Source organism: Scyliorhinus torazame, chromosome 17, assembly GCF_047496885.1.
Source record: "Scyliorhinus torazame isolate Kashiwa2021f chromosome 17, sScyTor2.1, whole genome shotgun sequence".
In the NCBI taxonomy this organism is placed as follows: Eukaryota; Metazoa; Chordata; class Chondrichthyes; order Carcharhiniformes; family Scyliorhinidae; genus Scyliorhinus; species Scyliorhinus torazame.
The window spans coordinates 152,272,760-152,290,062 of NC_092723.1; the positions used below are offsets into that span (position 1 = coordinate 152,272,760).

The 17,303-nt window shown below is 50.8% G+C and overlaps 1 protein-coding gene across 2 annotated transcripts in view; it reads left to right on the forward strand.

The window, feature by feature from the left end:
- Positions 1–2,035: 2,035 nt before the first annotated feature.
- Positions 2,036–17,303, forward strand: part of arhgdig (Rho GDP dissociation inhibitor (GDI) gamma) — a 101,106-nt gene continuing 85,838 nt past the window's right edge. The window contains exon 1 of one of the 2 annotated variants that reach the window (XM_072481300.1): positions 2,036–2,182. In XM_072481300.1, coding sequence (XP_072337401.1) covers positions 2,143–2,182 — 40 coding nt within the window. In that variant the 5' untranslated portion in view covers positions 2,036–2,142. Of the gene's footprint in view, positions 2,183–3,013; positions 3,406–17,303 lie in introns of those variants that run through there. The other variant, XM_072481298.1, reaches the window with a different exon arrangement.

A 17,303-nucleotide genomic window follows, 5' to 3' on the forward strand; every position in this document is an offset into this window, starting at 1 on the left:
GGTGTCCTGGGTAGTGGTGTCCTGGGTAGTGGTATCCTGGGTAGTGGTGTCCTGGGTAGTGGTGTCCTGGCTCGGATGTGACGGGGGCCTGTGGCTGCCCCCCTCATCGCTGGGTGGTCGCTCCCGCACGTGACGGGGGTGTCGTCTCCCTGTTGCTCCAGGTCTCTCCGTCTCCCGTGGTGTGCGAGGGGCATCCTGCGGGCGTCGCATGCTGGAGGGTCCAGGTCTCTCCGTCTCCCGTGGTCTCCGAGGGGCATCCTGCGGGCGTCGCATGCTGGAGGGTGCGGGTCTCTCCGTCTCCCGTGGTCTCCGAGGGGCATCCTGCGGGCGTCGCATGCTGGAGGGTGCGGGTCTCTCCGTCTCCTGTGGTCTCCGAGGGGCATCCTGCGGGCGTCGCATGCTGGAGGGTGCGGGTCTCTCCGTCTCCTGTGGTCTCCGAGGGGCATCCTGCGGGCGTCGCATGCTGGAGGGTGCGGGTCTCTCCGTCTCCTGTGGTCTCCGAGGGGCATCCTGCGGGCAGTGTGCATCTGCGGGGATGGGTGCCTGGACGTTTGGTCCTGCGATACACAATGAAGCATGCATGGTTAGACATCAGGCAGTGATCAGGTGATACGGGGGAGGGGGATATAGGGGAGGGGGGATGTGGGGACGGGCTGTCGGTGGCTCACTCGCTAGTACGCCCCGACCTCTGCATCAGCAACCTCCCGGTCCTCAGGTCCGCCAGCCAGTTCCAGGGCCCTTTCCTCGTGTACGGTCAGTGGCCTCTGATCAGCGGGCCCTCCTCCAGTCCTCACATGCTCCCTATTGTTGTGTGCGCGCTTCTCCTGTGGGGGGGGGTGGGTGGTGGCAGGGGTAAAAGGCAACACTGTTAGGCAGGTATATGAATGCACGCCATCGGTTGCGCGTGCATTGCAGAGGTTAAGGTTAGGGCTGGATTCACTTGGGGATATGGGGGAGGGGGGATATGGGGGATATGGGGGAGGGGGGATATGGGGAGGGGGGGATATGGGGGAGGGGGGATATGGGGGATATGGGGAGGGGGATATGGGGGAGGGGGGATATGGGGGAGGGGGATATGGGGATATGGGGGAGGGGGGATATGGGGGATATGGGGGAGGGGGGGATATGGGGGAGGGGGGGATATGGGGAGGCTCACCCTGCCTGCTCTGACGAGGTCGTTCACCTTCTTGTGGCACTGGGTGCCTGTCCGTGGTGTCAGGGCCACAGCGGTGACGGCCTCTGCCACTTCCCTCCACAGACGCCGTCTGTGGCGTGGGGCAACTCTGCGGCCGTGCCCGGGATACAGGGCGTCCCTCCTCTGCTCCATCGCGTCCAGGAGCGCCTACACATCGCGTGACTCGAACCTCGGGGCTGAGCGACGGCCAGCCATCCAGTCGGGTGTTGCGGTCGGGTGTTCCGGTCGGGTGGGGGGGAGCAGCGCGGCCTTATGAGCCGTCACGCCGTGCAGCGCGTATGACGCTGCACGGCGTGAACCACTGCGCAAGCGCGGATCCCGTTACGTCGCTGCTAGCCCATTTCGGGCCGGAGACTATCGACCCATTTTTCTGACGTGACGCAAGTGGGATTTGCGCCGTTTTATGCGCCAATCGGCGGACTTTCCGCCGATAACGGAGAATTTCGCCCATGAATTCTGTTTCACTCTCCACAGATGCTGCCAGGCCTGCTGAGATTTTCCAGTATTTTCTGTTTTTGTTGTAAATACTTTGTGTTCAGAGAATATTACAGCAATGAGGTAGGGATGTGTTTCCCGTATTTAAATCTTTATTCTTGCTCGTCGCCCATTATTGAAGGGAGGGGAGGGATGGGATGGATGGGGGGGAGGGGGGGGGGGGGGGGGTTAGTGGGGGAGGGTAACATCAATGCCTGGGGAGCCTGTTGCACAGTTAGACAAAAGGAGACATTTATGATCTGTTCAGCTGTGTCCTGCATATCGCATGTGCAAATCCTTCAGCTTTCACAGAATCGGTACAGTTGGGAGGACCAATGCGTGCAAACTTCTCCAAAAAAATCACAGCAGTTTCCCTCTGATTAGCAAGAAGAAGTGCATCTGAAGCAGCATGATGTCACTTTTTCCCTCCTGTGAGATGGAAATCCCAGCCTTCACATATCCTACTTCACCTAATGGTTCAAAGAGCTCTGATTAGAAACAAAACTGAAGCAAGTGAGTTTGAATGATTGATAGACATAATCATGCAATTTCGAACCTTATTGAGCCCAGCCTAGTGTGTAACTGTGTAAGTCTTGTCGTTGAAGCACTACAAAAGAAATCTGCTGGTACTGTAATTGTAATGTAAACAAATCATCATTGACGTGTCCATAATGCAATGTCCTCTGGCTCAAAGAAGCTAATTTAAAATGTTCTGCATCCTTGTTTATGGTTGGTTTCATAAATTATGCAGAATATTCCTTTTTCACTTATGGCAGATCTGTCATATTTAGAGGGGGGCTTAAATATGTCAGTCAGTAAAATGTTTGCAGTGGTATCTTGCTGTGTGAAAATTTAATGTGGATTAAAAAGTGTATGTGTTACTATTTTTAATCTTGTGCTAGGTGATGTATTGTGATGGGGGAGGGGAGGAAGTGAAACAAATGAAAACAATGGTCCCAATATATTCATAAGAATATGTGAGGTAAGCACACTTCGGTATAAACAAGAGCAAGTTATCCACAGTTTCACTAAATTAGTCGAACTGCAATTTGAAATATATTTTTTATGTGAAAGATTAAGTTGTGATGCTGTGTTTCCGACAGTCAATGTAGGAGCATTGTTTAAATACAAGAGATTTCTTGATTTTTTTTTACTGTGTACCATTACACTGCTGGTGAATAGTGCTTGTCTGCGTTAGTAAGGATGTATTATTGCATTCTCCCAGGTAGCATAGCGGTGATACACAAACCTCAGGATTACAAATACCAGTCAGTGAATTGGGAGTATTACATATTCTCGCTACATGGGGAAGCATTGTGTTTGTATTCAAGTGTGTGCTGCATGTGGTGGGAGGGAGATGAGATCATAGACATCTGCGAGATAATGACTGATGGGAGTTGAGAGCAGCATAGCATTAGGGCAGCGAGCAAATCAATAGCGTCTGCAGACGAATAGGATTTTTACATTATAGTTCCATTGCAGTCAGTGTGTAGCATGTGAAATTCTGTTGTCCAGGATTACTTTTTTTTGGGGGGGGGATATTTTTCTCTTTTATATACTTTATGGGTGCAGTGTAAAGGATATTTTGTTCTGGTTGTGGAGGGTTTTTTTTGTGCTCGTTTTTGAGTGAGGCAGCATCTACACTGTTTGCAAAAAGATTACCATGCTGGGCTTGGATGTGTGTGAGTTTGGCAGTCAGCTCCTGGAACTTATGTGGTTGACAGTATGCTACAAAGGTGAGATGAGAGTTTTTAAATTACTGCTCTGTGCTTTTAGAAATTCAAAGCCAAAAGCCCATCCTTTGTTTGAAGGTCTATACCGTGTATTTCCTGTAAGACTAAGCCTGCACTCTTCACTGCTGACTGAGCAGGTCCCCTTTAGTATCTGTGCTAAAATATTCAAATTGTTTTAACATTTCGGATCAGATGGCTCATGAAATTAGTTCCTGCCGTAGAGATGTTTTATATCAGTGTTACTTTGTGATGTAATGTGCCATGTACGTAAGTGTAAATTAACATTAGCAAGCCACACCCATATGCATCTTGCAGATGAGAAATAACTTTTCCTTCTCACAGCAATATGCGCAGCATTTGAAGTAAGATTTGTTATTGTATTGAATACTAAGAAAGGCTCAATAAAAATGACTACCGTCAGCGGTGTGATGAGCTACTATCATGGCAGCCCAAGAATTATGCCTAATCCCAATTTTGTTTATATTTGCTAAAGGTTGATTCAAATTATTCCATTCCCAACTCTATGTACCTGAGGGGGCAAAAAAATCTAACTGAATTTTATTTCTGTTTGTGCTCTTTTTTTCGAAGCAGTTTGAACTCTGATCTGTCCAGAACCATTCAGGCCATCAGAGTTCACTTAATACAGAGAGCCATTTAAAAAAAAAAATCTAATGATGGTTTTGTAATGCTGTAAATTCAGATGTCAAGGTTTTCTCCAACTGAGCCAAGCTGGCTTTCGATTACACTCTCATTACCTGGGGTTTGTGAAGTCCCTAAAACATATAATCCCACCATCATGCAGTTGTGTTGAAGTAGTGTAACAATGAGAAGTATTCCTTGAACTGAAAACGTGAAGCAAAAATGATGTTAGGTTCTTTTTTTCATTAGTAAAGTAAGTTTTTGATTTTAGAAAGGTCTTGGCATTTGTTGTCAGCTACCAAAGGAAATATTGCAGCGAGATCTTCCAGGCACAACTACATTCCGACTGCACTCTCCTCCAAAAAAGTGTCTACTCATATTAACATATGGTGCAGTTTAAGGCAGGGCCATCTCACACGTAGCTACGAGCTTTCAGTGCATGACAATGCTTATTTCTCCAGTAGCATGGCTTAGAGCATTGAGGATTGAGTTAAACCAGGTAGAGGATGTTCTTTCCTGCCAGAAAAATCAATGTGCAAGTTAACTCACTAAAATTATTATTCCTGGTGTGTGAATCCTGCACCATTTTCCTTTATCAACTGTCCAGTGACAAAATTGCAGTGGTCCCAAAAGAGAAACCACATTTTCTAACATGGAGTCTGAAGGTTCAGTCACTTGGATTGTTCCAAATTGGAAGCTGCAGTTAGGATTTCAGCAAGGGAACAGCAACACCCTGCCTGCTGTGCCTAGCCGGAACCTCAGTTCTGTTCCCTAGAGGAGGGATCTCTGCTGATATATGCTTACATTTATGCGTTTGGCTCCTCCCATGGTAGTATTTGCATTATCTTACATTTAAGTTAATTACGGATAGATTTAAAATGTTAATCAGAGGGCCACAGCTACTTGCATCCAGTGTGACTGTGCTGGTCGTACAGTCCATGTGGTATCTGAGGCAGGCCCCTCTCACTTTGTTTTACGTTGGACTCAGGTCTTTGTTTTAACTGCTTTACTTTGTTGCTAAAATGAAAGTCGAGATGAAATCTGTTTGAAACTCTGAGGGAACATTCTATTTCTCTGTGTCTGTCACATCCCAGTGTTTTGACAGCCAAAACCTCTGCCCTGGGATACAAGGTGCTTGTATACATAGATGTCCGGAACATAGAACATAGAACATAGAAAATACAGCACAGAACAGGCCCTTCGGCCCACGATGTTGTGCCGAACCTTTGTCCTAGATTAATCATAGATTATCATTGAATTTACAGTGCAGAGGAAATGGCCTCTCTGGGGCTATCTCTTGTTGAGATACAGGGAGAAAGTGAATACTGGATTACAGTTTTAGTGGTCCTATTTACAACTCTTAGAATCTCAGAATTATGAAGTGGTTGGTATAAATTCACTTCATGGAAAAGAAAATGCTTGCATTTATATAGCACTTTTCATGACCACCAGATGTTCCGAATGACTTAACAGTGAAGTACTTTGTTTTGAAGTGTAGCCACTGTTGTAAAGTAGGAAATGCAGCAATCAATTTGCACACAGCAAGCTTCACGAGCAGCAGTGCGATAAGGGTCAAACAATGTGTTTTTGTGATTTCAATTGTGTGACAAATATTGACCAGGTCATCAGAGATAACTTGCCTACACTTCTTCGAATTAGCGCTATGAGATCTTATACATCCACGTGAGAAGACAGGCAGAGCCTTGGTTTAACATCTACTCCAAAAGATAAGGGCTGAAATTTTCTGGATATTCCCACCGCTGGCGGGATCTTCCGATCCAGCCGCCGAGTTTCCCCCCCCCCCTCGGGAACCCCGGTTCTCCAGCAGCGGTGAGCGTGAACAATGGGAAAGCCGATTGACAGCGGCGAGACTGGAAGATCCCAAAGACGGGCTGCCGCTGCAATAAATGCCTTGAGCTGGGAGTGGAAAATTCCACTCAACACCTCTGACAGTGCAGCACTCACTCCCTCAGTCACCTTGACTGGTTCAAAAAAGACCCATCTACCCAATTCTTTCCTCAAACCCTTAAAAAATACCCTTTTCAAATCATTTAAAACTCTCAGGTGGGAAGGTTATTATGAATTCTACTTACACCACTGTTGTATTTCTCAACATCATCTGTTTTCTAAAATCCCCTAATCTCCTCATTCCAGGTCCAGCCAGTCAGATGCATAAAACTCCACTGCAGTCACCTTCACAGCCACTGGCAATACCATTCTTGCCCTACTCTCAGGTTGCAGCTATGGCTGCACCAGGCAGCAGATTTCAGTGAGGACAGCCTTGCTGAAACTTGGTGCTGATTTTAAATTTAGACCCTCCGGTTGCCAATTCACCCATGACTAGAAATAGTTCATCCAAATTTAACACGATAAAAGATCTTTTAATTTTGAGCTCCTCAGTTAGATCTCCAGCTGTGACCTCCTGTGTTCTGATGGAAAGGGCGGTGGCCTCTTTAACTTCTTCCCATAACGAATGCTTCAGATCCATGGGGAGCAGGAGCGAAATTCTCCGTAATCGGCGCGATGTCCGCCGACCGGCACCAAAAACGGCGTAAATCAGTCCGGCTACGCACCGCCCCAAAGGTGCGGAATCCTCCGCATCTTGACCGGTCGAGCCCTAATCTTGAGGAGCTAGGCCCGCGGCAGACTGATTTCCGCCCCGCCAGCTGGCGGGAAAGGCCTTTGGTGTCCCGCCAGCTGGTGCAGAAATGACACTGCCGGGCGGCGCATGCGCGGGAGCGTCAGCGGCCGCTCACGGCATCCCCGCGCATGCGCAGTGGCGGGAGTCTCTTCCACCTCCGCCATGGTGGAGACCGTGGCGAAGGCGGAAGGAAAAGAGTGCCCCCACGGCACAGGCCCGCCCATGGATCGGTGGGCCCTGATCGCGGGCCAGGCCACCGTGGGGGCACCCCCCGGGGCCAGATCACCCCGGAGGACCCTGGAGCCCGCCCGCGCCGCCTTGTCCCGCCGGTAAGAGAGGTGGTTTAATCCACGCCGGCGGGACAGGCATTCTAGCAGCGGGACTTCGGCCCAAAGGGGCCGGAAAATTGCCGGGGGGGGGGACCGCCAACCGACGCGGCACGATTCCCGCCCCTGCCGAATATCCGGTGCCGGAGAATTTGGCAACCGGCGGGGGCGGGATTCACGCCAGCCCCCGGCGATTCTCCAACCCGGCGGGGGGTTGGAGAATCTCGCCCCAGGTCACTGAATCTCATCTGCACTCTTTCCATGATCGTCATATTCTTCCTAAAGCAGGGGGCCAAAACCTACCTAACAACTCACATGGTGTAGAATGATTTCTACAGCTTTCTCATTGCTTTTGGGCACTGAGTTTAGATTCTACAGGCGCGTTTACAGCTTTACCATTTTGCACATCTTTGAAGGTTTTCCATGCTGGACCAGGCAGAGAATTTCTGACCATTTGAAAATTTAAAACATGGAAACTTACCTAGTCGTCTTCTGGTCCAATACTGCTCGCTAACTGGCATTTACTGGTGGCTTGAAGACAATCCACACTTCGAATACCTCAGAGTTAAAATTCAGTCAAAGTCCAAATGACATATCAATATTTACAGGATCCTGACTCTGCCGGGCAGTCTCCACACTCCCATTTACCAAAACAAATGGCAGGGAAGAGCTATACTGGGGATGGGGTCATATCCACCCAGGTTCTCAGGAATCACCTCTCCTGTCCTTAGTAAGAGAAAAAATGTATGAGAGGCTGATGCTTCAGTAATGCTGTCCTCACTGAAATCTGCTGCCTGGTGCAGCCATAGCTGCAACCTGAGAGTAGGGCAAGAATGGTATTGCCAGTGGCTGTGAAGGTGACTGCAGTGGAGTTTGATGCATCTGAATCCTTCCATGCTGAAGCTGGAAGTATTTGCAACATCTTGCAATTTGCTGACCACAATTGCATAAAGAAGGTCACTCAGGCTCTCTGTTCAAAGACAGCTAATTACATTTCATTTTCTGTTGCCAAAGACAAGCAGGCAAAGAGAACTTCCTGCTTCACTAGAATTAGAGGCTTTCCCCAGAGTGCAGTGTGCCATTGGCTGCACATGTAACATGTAAATTCTGCCCTATCCCGGGACCAATAGGGGTTTTGATCCTTCACCGTCCAGTTAGCGAGTCATGCGGCTCAGTGCTGGGCAGCCGGGCAGCAGGCATGTTGCCTTCATGCCACAAACTCGGTTTGTTCTCACTGGAACGACGGAAGTTGAGGGGCGACCTGATAGAGGTCTACAAAATTATGAGGGGCATAGACAGAGTGGATAGTCAGAGGCTTTTCCCCAGGGTAAGGTTTAGAGTAGATGTACGAGGCAAGTTTTTTACACAGAGGGTAGTGGGTGCCTGGAACTCGCTGCCGGAGGAGGTGGTGGAAGCAGGGACGATAGTTACATTTAAGGGGCACCTTGACAAATACATGAATAGGATGGGAATAGAGGGAAACGGACCCAAGAAGTGTAGAAGATTGTAGTTTAGTCGGGCAGCATGGTCGGCATGGGCTTGGAGGGCCGAAGGGCCTGTTCCTGTGCTGTACTTTTCTTTGTTCATTTTGTGGCAGAATGCTGTGCCAGCTCCATTTGACCCACCGCAGTAAACCAAAGGGTGGTGACTGGCCAGCAAGGGCTACCACTGACAACATGCCTGATCATTTCCATGTGCAACGGATGACACACATATGCAATACTCAGGAAATGAAAGCCACCAGCTATACAGAGAGTAGCTGAGGAGGAGGAATAAGAGGGTGAGGAAGGGAGGAGGCACGCTTAATGGCCCTCTCTACCTGAATGGCCCATGAAGAACTCATCCACAACCCCAATTTCTCATTCACCAATAGTCCCTTACCTTATTTCCCCATTGTCACTGAGCATCATAGTGTCCATTTGGTTACAATCCAAAAATAGGTGCACCACAAAATAAACATGAACCAAATGTACTAATGAAACCATGTTACAGTGCATGGAAAATTCAACTACTCTGTCCAGTGTGTCCCTTTACTGCCTGACTTGCAGCCTGTTCATGTGCCCCTCTGCAGTGCTAACCCAATGGATGCACCATGGCTGGTGAAAGACTATCACTTCCAACCGCAGGACTGCAGCTGGCCTTGGAGGATGACCTCAAGCAGCTGTCAGCCTATAAGACCTGGCTTTGAACCATACCTCAGTATGGACAGGCGGCATAGTCTGGGCTGGCTGGGTGCCACACTGACAGAGTGTCAGGGACGGGATAGAAAATGCTGCCTTTCTGAGAAAGGACAGCAGCTTCACAGTCCATGGAATCATTACCACTCCCGCAAGGCGGCGCCTCGGAAATCCTCGTAATCAGTTGCAGGATTGAGATTGTGGGACTTGTCCACAGCCATGACAGCTGCTGTCTAACCTTGCAGGGCTTCAATCATGAGGAGAGATTGGTTCGACTGGGTCTGTAATCACTAGAGTTTAGAAGGATGAGAGGCGATCTGATTGAAATGTATAAAATTCCAACAGTGTTGGACAGACTAGAGGCAGGGAGGATGCTTTCCCTGGTTGGGGAATCTAGAACCAAGGGACACAGTCTCAGGATATGGGATAGACCATTTATTACTGAGATGAGGGAACATTTCTTTAACCAAAGGGTAGTGAACCTGTGGATTTCTCCATTACAGAAGCTGTGGAGGCCAAGTCACTGAATGTATTCAATAAAGAGATAGATAATTTTTCATATTTTGATAGCATCAAGGGGTATGGGGAGAAAGCGGGAATATGGCATTGAGATCAAGGATCAGCATGATTGTGGTAATCACCACTGTTGTATACATTAGAAGATGTGTGGTAAGACCCTGTACTACAGGTACGGTGGTAGTCCCTGCCTGCTGGCTCCGCCCAGTAGGCGGAGTATAAATATGTGTGCTCCCTATACAGCAGCCATTTCGCCAGCTGCTGTAGGAGGCTACACATCTTAGAGTATTAAAGCCTCAGTTGTATTCAACTCTCGTCTCTGTGCAATTGATTGCGCAATTGACCCCCCAGACACTCCTCACCTGAACCCCTGGGGCGTCATTCTCCGACCCCCCCCGCCGGGTCGGAGAATGGCCGTTGGCCGCCGTGAATCCCGCCCCCGCCCCCGCCGAAGTCTCCGGTACCGAGATTGGGCGGGGGCGGGAATCACACTGCGCCGGTTGGCGGGACCCCCCGCTCAATTCTCCGGCCCGGATGGGCCGAAGTCCCACCCAGAAATTGCCTGTCCCGCCAGCGTAAATCAAAGCTGGTATTTACCAGTGGGACCAGGCGGCGTGGGCAGGCTCTGGGGTCCTGGGGGGGGGGCGCGGGGTGATCTGACCCCGGGGGGTGCCCCCACGGTGGCCTGGCCCGCGATCGGGGCCCACCGATCCGCGGGCGGGCCTGTGCCGTGGGGGCACTCTTTCCCTTCCGCCTCTGCCACGGCCTCCACCATGGCGGAGGCGGAAGAGACTCTCCCCACTGCGCATGCGCGGGAAACTGTTGGCGGCCGCTGACGCTCCCGCGCATGCGCCGCATTTCCACGCCAGCTGGCGGGGCACCAAACGCCATTTCCGCCAGCTGGCGGGGCAACAAACGCCATTTCCGCCAGCTGGCGGGGCGGAAATCCCTCCGGCGCCGGCCTAGCCCCTCAATGTTGGGGCTCGGCCCCCAAAGATGCGGAGCATTCCGCACCTTTGGGCCGGCGCGATGCCCATCTGATTGGCGCCGTTTGTGGCGCCAGTCGACGGACATCGCGCCGTTGGGGGAGAATTTCGCCCCTGTTGTCCAGTTATCCTCGACCTCTGACCCGTCAGACATCCGGCTCACACTATCCCCTTTTTTGAGCCTGTAGGAGAAGATTGCCCTCAACCACAGAGAGAGAAACGGGTGGTGGAATGTCCAAACTAAGAATGGTTGCTCCTTTCGAGCAGAGGGCCATGGAGCACGTGTGGGTGGACCCAGGAGTGGACATGTACAGACATCGAGGTTGGCCTGCAACAGTAAAGTAAGGAACCACTGCACCTTCATCCAGATGACTAGTCTCAAGTGACATTTTTGCTGTCCAAAACCATGACCAGTCCATGTACTAAAACCATGTCCCTTGCCTTGCAGGAACATCAACCGATGAGCCGTCAACCAGCAGTGTCACCTCCTGGCCCCCTTGTCAGCACCTCGGAGGAGATCTCCGGGGATGATGTGTCACAGATATCAACTGCACCATCCACCATCACAGAGACAAGCACCTTGGTGGGGTTTCTGATGCACATCAGGTGAAGACAGGGACGGCTCAGGGATCTGGCAGTCGGAGGTCTACTGGATCCCAAGACTTCGCTGTGCCCCACCAGGTGCCTTGCCTCTGGTCAAGTTTATCCCTCAGCTCCTTGAAATGCAAAATCAGAACTGGGAATGGAGGGGTTGTCAGTGACATTCCTGTGACTGCAAGACCAAATGGAGGAGTCCCAAAGCCTTCAGTCACAGGAGATGTTGCCAGTGTTGCGTGGTACCCAGGTCAGCACTGCAAGGGTGGCGCCCACAGTGGAAAGCCTGGGACGAGACTTCAAAACTCTGAAGCCTGGCTCAGTCCCTGAGGATCATGGCTGAGGGGTTCGACCCCACGGAGTAACCATTGGTGGGCCTCCAAGACTGCAGAGCCAGATGGTGTTGAGGTTTCTGGAGCTCACTCCAGCTGTCCCTCCATTCCACGGAGTAACCTGGGGCCCACGAGTACCCCGAGGGAGGAGGAAGAGCTGCAAAAAAATCCCAGGGTCTTCCACCCAGGAGACCCTGGAAATGACGCCCCCTTCTGAATCCCCCTGCCTGATGCCAGCGCATCTCAGTGGCAATGAGTAGAACAGGGTGACGTCACAACATCAGTGCCACCCAAAGTAGGCCGGGGATTTCATGTTCCAGCCCTCCAGAGGACGCCCGTCAAGGGCAGCTCTGGCAACAAGCATGCTGAATGGAAAACAGCAGGCCTCCTCTACTGCTGATATGCATCCTGGGAGTACACCGAGACACAGTGGGAGTGGTCGCAAGACTAAGGGGGCACTGAATGGACACAGGTGAAATTGGCACAGATAGTTGATGGTCATAATGCAATCTCACGGGCGCGATTCTCCGGTTGGCAGAATTGGTGCCCGCGGCGTTTTACCGCGCGACCCCGGTCCAACGCCGTCCCGACATTCTCCCAACCGGCGAGAATGGCCCCGTCGAGTTCTGCGCCGCGCCAGCCGGAGTATCGGCCGAGACACTCACAACGGCGATTCTCCGGTACCCCCGCTATTCTCCGGCCCGGATGGGTCGAGCGACCGCCCCAACATGAGAGGTTCCCGGTGCCGCTGTCCACACCTGGTCGCTGCCGGCGGGAACTGTGCGGGAACGCTGGGGGGGGCAGCCTGTTGGGGGGGGGGGGGGGGGGAGGGGGGAGGGGATTCCTTCACCGGGGGGGCCTCCGACGGGGCCGACCTCTCTAAAGGAGGACCTCCTTTCCTCCGCCGTCCCACAAGATCCATCCGCCATCTTCTTGCGGGGCGGCCTCGGGGAGGACGGCAACCGCCCATGCGCGGGTGACTTCATTTACGCGGCGCTGGCCGCGTAATTTCCACGGCGGCGCTTTTTACGCGGCGCCAAGGCCCAGCGCGAGTAAAATACGCGACGCCGCTCCTAGCCCCCCAGGGGCGGGAGAATAGGGGGCTGGGAGCGGGCTCCACGCCGGAGTGAAACACTCCGGTTTTCACTCCGGCGTCGGGACTTTGTCTCCATTTCGGAGAATCACGCCCCACAGCTTTTCTGACAGGCCCTCAATATAAAGGGAATGGTTAGGCCCACTCAAATCAAAAGAAATATACATCTTGGAAGGCATCAGCATTAATCAGTGAACCCTAGACCTTCGCCCCTACTCCCCCTCTAATGCTACAGGACAACGGGATGTAGTCGCGAACCTCACTCGCACGTGAGCTGGTGAGTCAATGTGCTGGCAGCAAACAGACAGAATCCAGATATAAGCAAAAGCTGAGGAGCATCAGAGCTTTCCTCACTGCAAGTTGTCTACATCCTCCTGTATTGACAGACTAAGCAGGCACAAGAACTCACCAGGCCCAGCAAACTGAGGACTTGGTTTTCATGCAGACCTCCTGTCTTGGTCACAAGGCTCTTGGAGATGGGTGTTGTAGAGCTGTCGGACAATATAACGGTGCTATTGTGCGAAGTGGGAAGCAATGAGGGCATCCCTGGTCCTCCTGCCCATGCAAACTCTGGCCTCCGCCTGATTTCCATCCTCCGGGTCCTTTTTGGTCTTTCCCTCCACTCTCTCTTAGACTTCTTCCTCATCAGAGGAGGTGCTCTGCCATTTCTGGCCACCATCATCAAGGGCGTGGCCCCACTACTGCGCCAAGTTGTGTAGGACACAGCAGACCACAACAATGCAGGAGAGCCTCTGGGGATTGTACTGCAGGGCCCCACCGGACTTGTTAAGGCAGCAGAAACACATCAGAAGCAGCTTGATGCACTACTCTATCACAGAGCAGGTGACACTGTGAGCCTCTTTGAAATGGGCCTCTGCATCGGTCTCAGGCCTCTGCACTGGCGTCATCAGCCAAGGTCTCAGCAGGTATCCCATGCCACCAGTGAGCCATCCCTGCAGTCTGGAGTGACCCTCAAATATCCCAGGGATTTGAAATTGCCCAAAGAGGAAGCCATCATGCATGCTGCCTGGAAAACGAGCACGTATGTACATGATCCTCATCGATGATCACAGACCATCTGAACATTAGGGGAGTGGAACCCCTTCCTGTTAATAAATGGGAGCACATTAAGCCACAGGGCGCACAGAGTCACATGATGCCAAAGATGGGCCCTGCACCCGTGGCATAGCAGCTATGGTCCCGAAACCCATAGTCTTCTCATCCTGATGGGTTTGGTCTAGTTCAAAAGTAATGTAGTCTGATGCCCTGGCATTCAGTGCATCCATAACCTCATGGATGCACTTGTGGGCAGATGACTGCAAGATACCACAAAGGCCACCTGTTGTGACTCGGAATGATCTAGTGGCATATAAGTTAAGGGCTGCCATCGCCGTCATGGCCACAGGGAATGGGTGCTCTCCTTCTTCACATGGTACCAAGTTGGCAACAATGCCATACAGGTGCCATACTGTCTTCCTGTTGAGGCGGAGTCTCCTACTGCACATATTGTCTGATAACTGCATAAAGGACAACCGGATCCTGTAAGCCCTCAGTCTCCTTCTTCACCTCCGAGACCCCTGGTCTGCTTGATCTGTGCCTGGCCCTTGAGCCTGTCCTGAGGTCCCTGGCTACCTGGCACTGGGCTTTTCCTGGGTGCGGCCTTTCATTGCTGCTGGAGTCTGTGCTCCTCCAGCTCTGTTATAAGAAGTATTGCCAGTTCTATTCACTCCATGCTGAGATTTCTCAGAGAGATTAGTATCCCTGTTGGATACCTTCAGATCCTCTCCTCACCCTTTGTCGTCCCGGTCTTGGAAGCAGCCATTCCTTCACCTTATTCAGTGGCTAGCACTCCCTCACATGTGTGGTTCCCTTCCAACTTCATCGCTTGACTGCCCCGAATAATACCCTCGCCCCTTCAGAGTCGCCTGTGGCCTCCCATCTGGGTTTTGACAGGCTGCTTCAATGGTCCTGCATCCCTGATGGGCAGGGTCAACTGGATGCTTATGTATACCTTCAGAGCTAGTGGATCCTCTATGGTAGGCGCTAGGTTCCAAAAATGTTGCTTATATATCCCCTCTCAATTCCCTGCATTCAAACTTAAAACATGGTTTCACCCATATCCTTGAATTTTACAATGTGGGTAGCTGATATTGTTAAGGGTTAAGTCATGATGGCCAATTAGTTTGACGAGCATAAGTCCCAGGAAAGTTAGAGGGCGCAATCACTTCCCGAATCAGGGATAGGCACCCTTCTTACTCAGGCTGCATCATCCCGAGATCTCATAACTATCAGGCCTTTACACTTAAGACTCCTGGATAGCCACACCATGAATTTTAAAATCTTGGACCCCCCCCTCACCCCACTCACACACACACACAACCACCCTCATCTCACCCCATGCTGGATGCTGGTCACCCTCCGGCCTTCTCTTTCAGGGTCTCATCCAACCAACCCCTTAGACTCATTACACCTTTCCCTACCTTATGAGCCCTGCACCCACTGACGCCTCGTCTCCTATTCCATGAACAGCTGAGTAACTTAGCGCTCATTATCATTTCCTGAAACACAGCCTGCAGACTGTCACAGTGCACTGAAAGCTTTTAAAAATACACAGCTTGCTGGCTGGAGGACAACACACACCAGCCGTGACCCCATCCTGGCAGAGGACACTGACCCCTGCACCCAAACTGCTGCCCTCTCACTCCCAACCCTCCCTCTCATGGTGCCTGGTTCCCATTTTCAAAAAACCGTAGTAATGTGCCCATTAATGTGTCATGTAATAACCCCATGATATCACGCTGGTGGGCCTGAAGATTCAACTTTAAACTCGCTAATTAGATTAAAATACATTCAAATCAGGTTGTCACGCTTCCTGGACATGAGCACGTCCCCTCGGAAGGCCCAGGAAGATCCTGGTCGGAAATCTTGCTTGCATAAATCCTGCTTTTGGCCTCTCGCGGGATTTTGCGGCCATGACGGGATTTGCACCTGCAGCTAACAGATGTGCAAAATCGTGCTTACAGAGTTGGGATATGAGGGGTATTTTCAGAATGGCAGCCTGTAACTAGTGAAGTGCACAGGGATCAGTGCTGTGGCCATAGTGATTTACAATACATATTAATGACTTGGACATGGGAATTGAATGCACAATTGCCAAGTTCGTGGATGACACAAAAATGTGGCATGTGATGTGATGCACAGTTCCTCGCCAGGATGTGCAGGGCACGCCAGAAATCATCTAGGGACTCACCGGGGAGTTGCTGTCTCATGCACAGGAGGTGCCTGGCGTTTAGTTTGTTGACCGGCAAAACATAATGTCCTTTCAGGAGCTCCATTGCTTCAGCGTAAGTGGGCGCATCCGGATGAGAGGGCTTCTGTGCGTCCAAGGGTTCTTCAGCAGATGTTCAGAGGTAGCTTTCGAAGCAGGCTAGCCAGTGGTCAAAGGTGGACGTAGCGTTGGCTGCTTGAGGGCTCAGCTGTAGGCGATCAGGCTTGATGCGAAGTTCCATCGTTTTAAAATCTTTGCTCAATACATTGATGCACTATCAATTACTACAAAGACGAGAGTAGTGAATAATCAAGGCTTTATTAAGCAAGGATGTGTGGCCTCCTGTAGCTGCTCCCAGAATGGGAGCAGCACCGGTGAGCACACACATTTATACGCCGCCTACTGGGCGGAGCCAGCCGGCAGGGATTTACCCATGTACCTCTAGTACAGGAGTCTTACCGTACTACATCTAATATACATCTAATACAGTTAGTGGTGACTACCACATGGTGCGATGACACAAAGCGTCTTCAGAGGGATATAGACAAAAACTTGGCAGTTGGAGTATAATGTAGGAAAACGTGAAGCTATACACTTTGGTCGGAAAAATTAAGGAACTGAATGTTACCTAAATGAAGAAAGACTGCAGAAAGTTGCAATACAGAGGGATTAGGAGGCCCTTGTACAAAAATCTAGCATGCAAGTTTAGCAGGTAACTGGAAGGCAAATAGAATGTTGCCCATTATTTCAAAGGGAATGGAGTGTAAAAATAGGGAAGAATTGCTAAAACTATTCAAGGCACTAATTAGACACCACTGGAATACTGTGAACAGTTTTGTTCCCCTTATCTAAGGAAGGATAGAACATAGAGAACATAGAACGTAGAACATAGAACATTACTGTGCAGTACAGGCCCTTCGGCCCTCGATGTTGCGCCGACCTGTGAAACCACTCTAAAGCCCATCTACACTATTCCCTTATCGTCCATATGTCTATCCAATGACCATTTGAATGCCCTTAGTGTTGGCGAGTCCACTACTGTTGCAGGCAGGGCATTCCACGCCCTTACTACTCTCTGAGTAAAGAACCTACCTCTGACATCTGTCTCATATCTATCTCCCCTCAATTTAAAGCTATGTCCCCTCGTGCTAGACAATACCATCCGAGGAAAAAGGCACTCACTGTCCACCCTATCCAATCCTCTGACCATCTTGTATGCCTCAATTAAGTCACCTCTTAACCTTCTTCTCTCTAATGAAAACAGCCTCAAGTCCATCAGCCTTTCCTCATAAGATCTTCCCTCCATACCAGGTAACATTCTGGTAAATA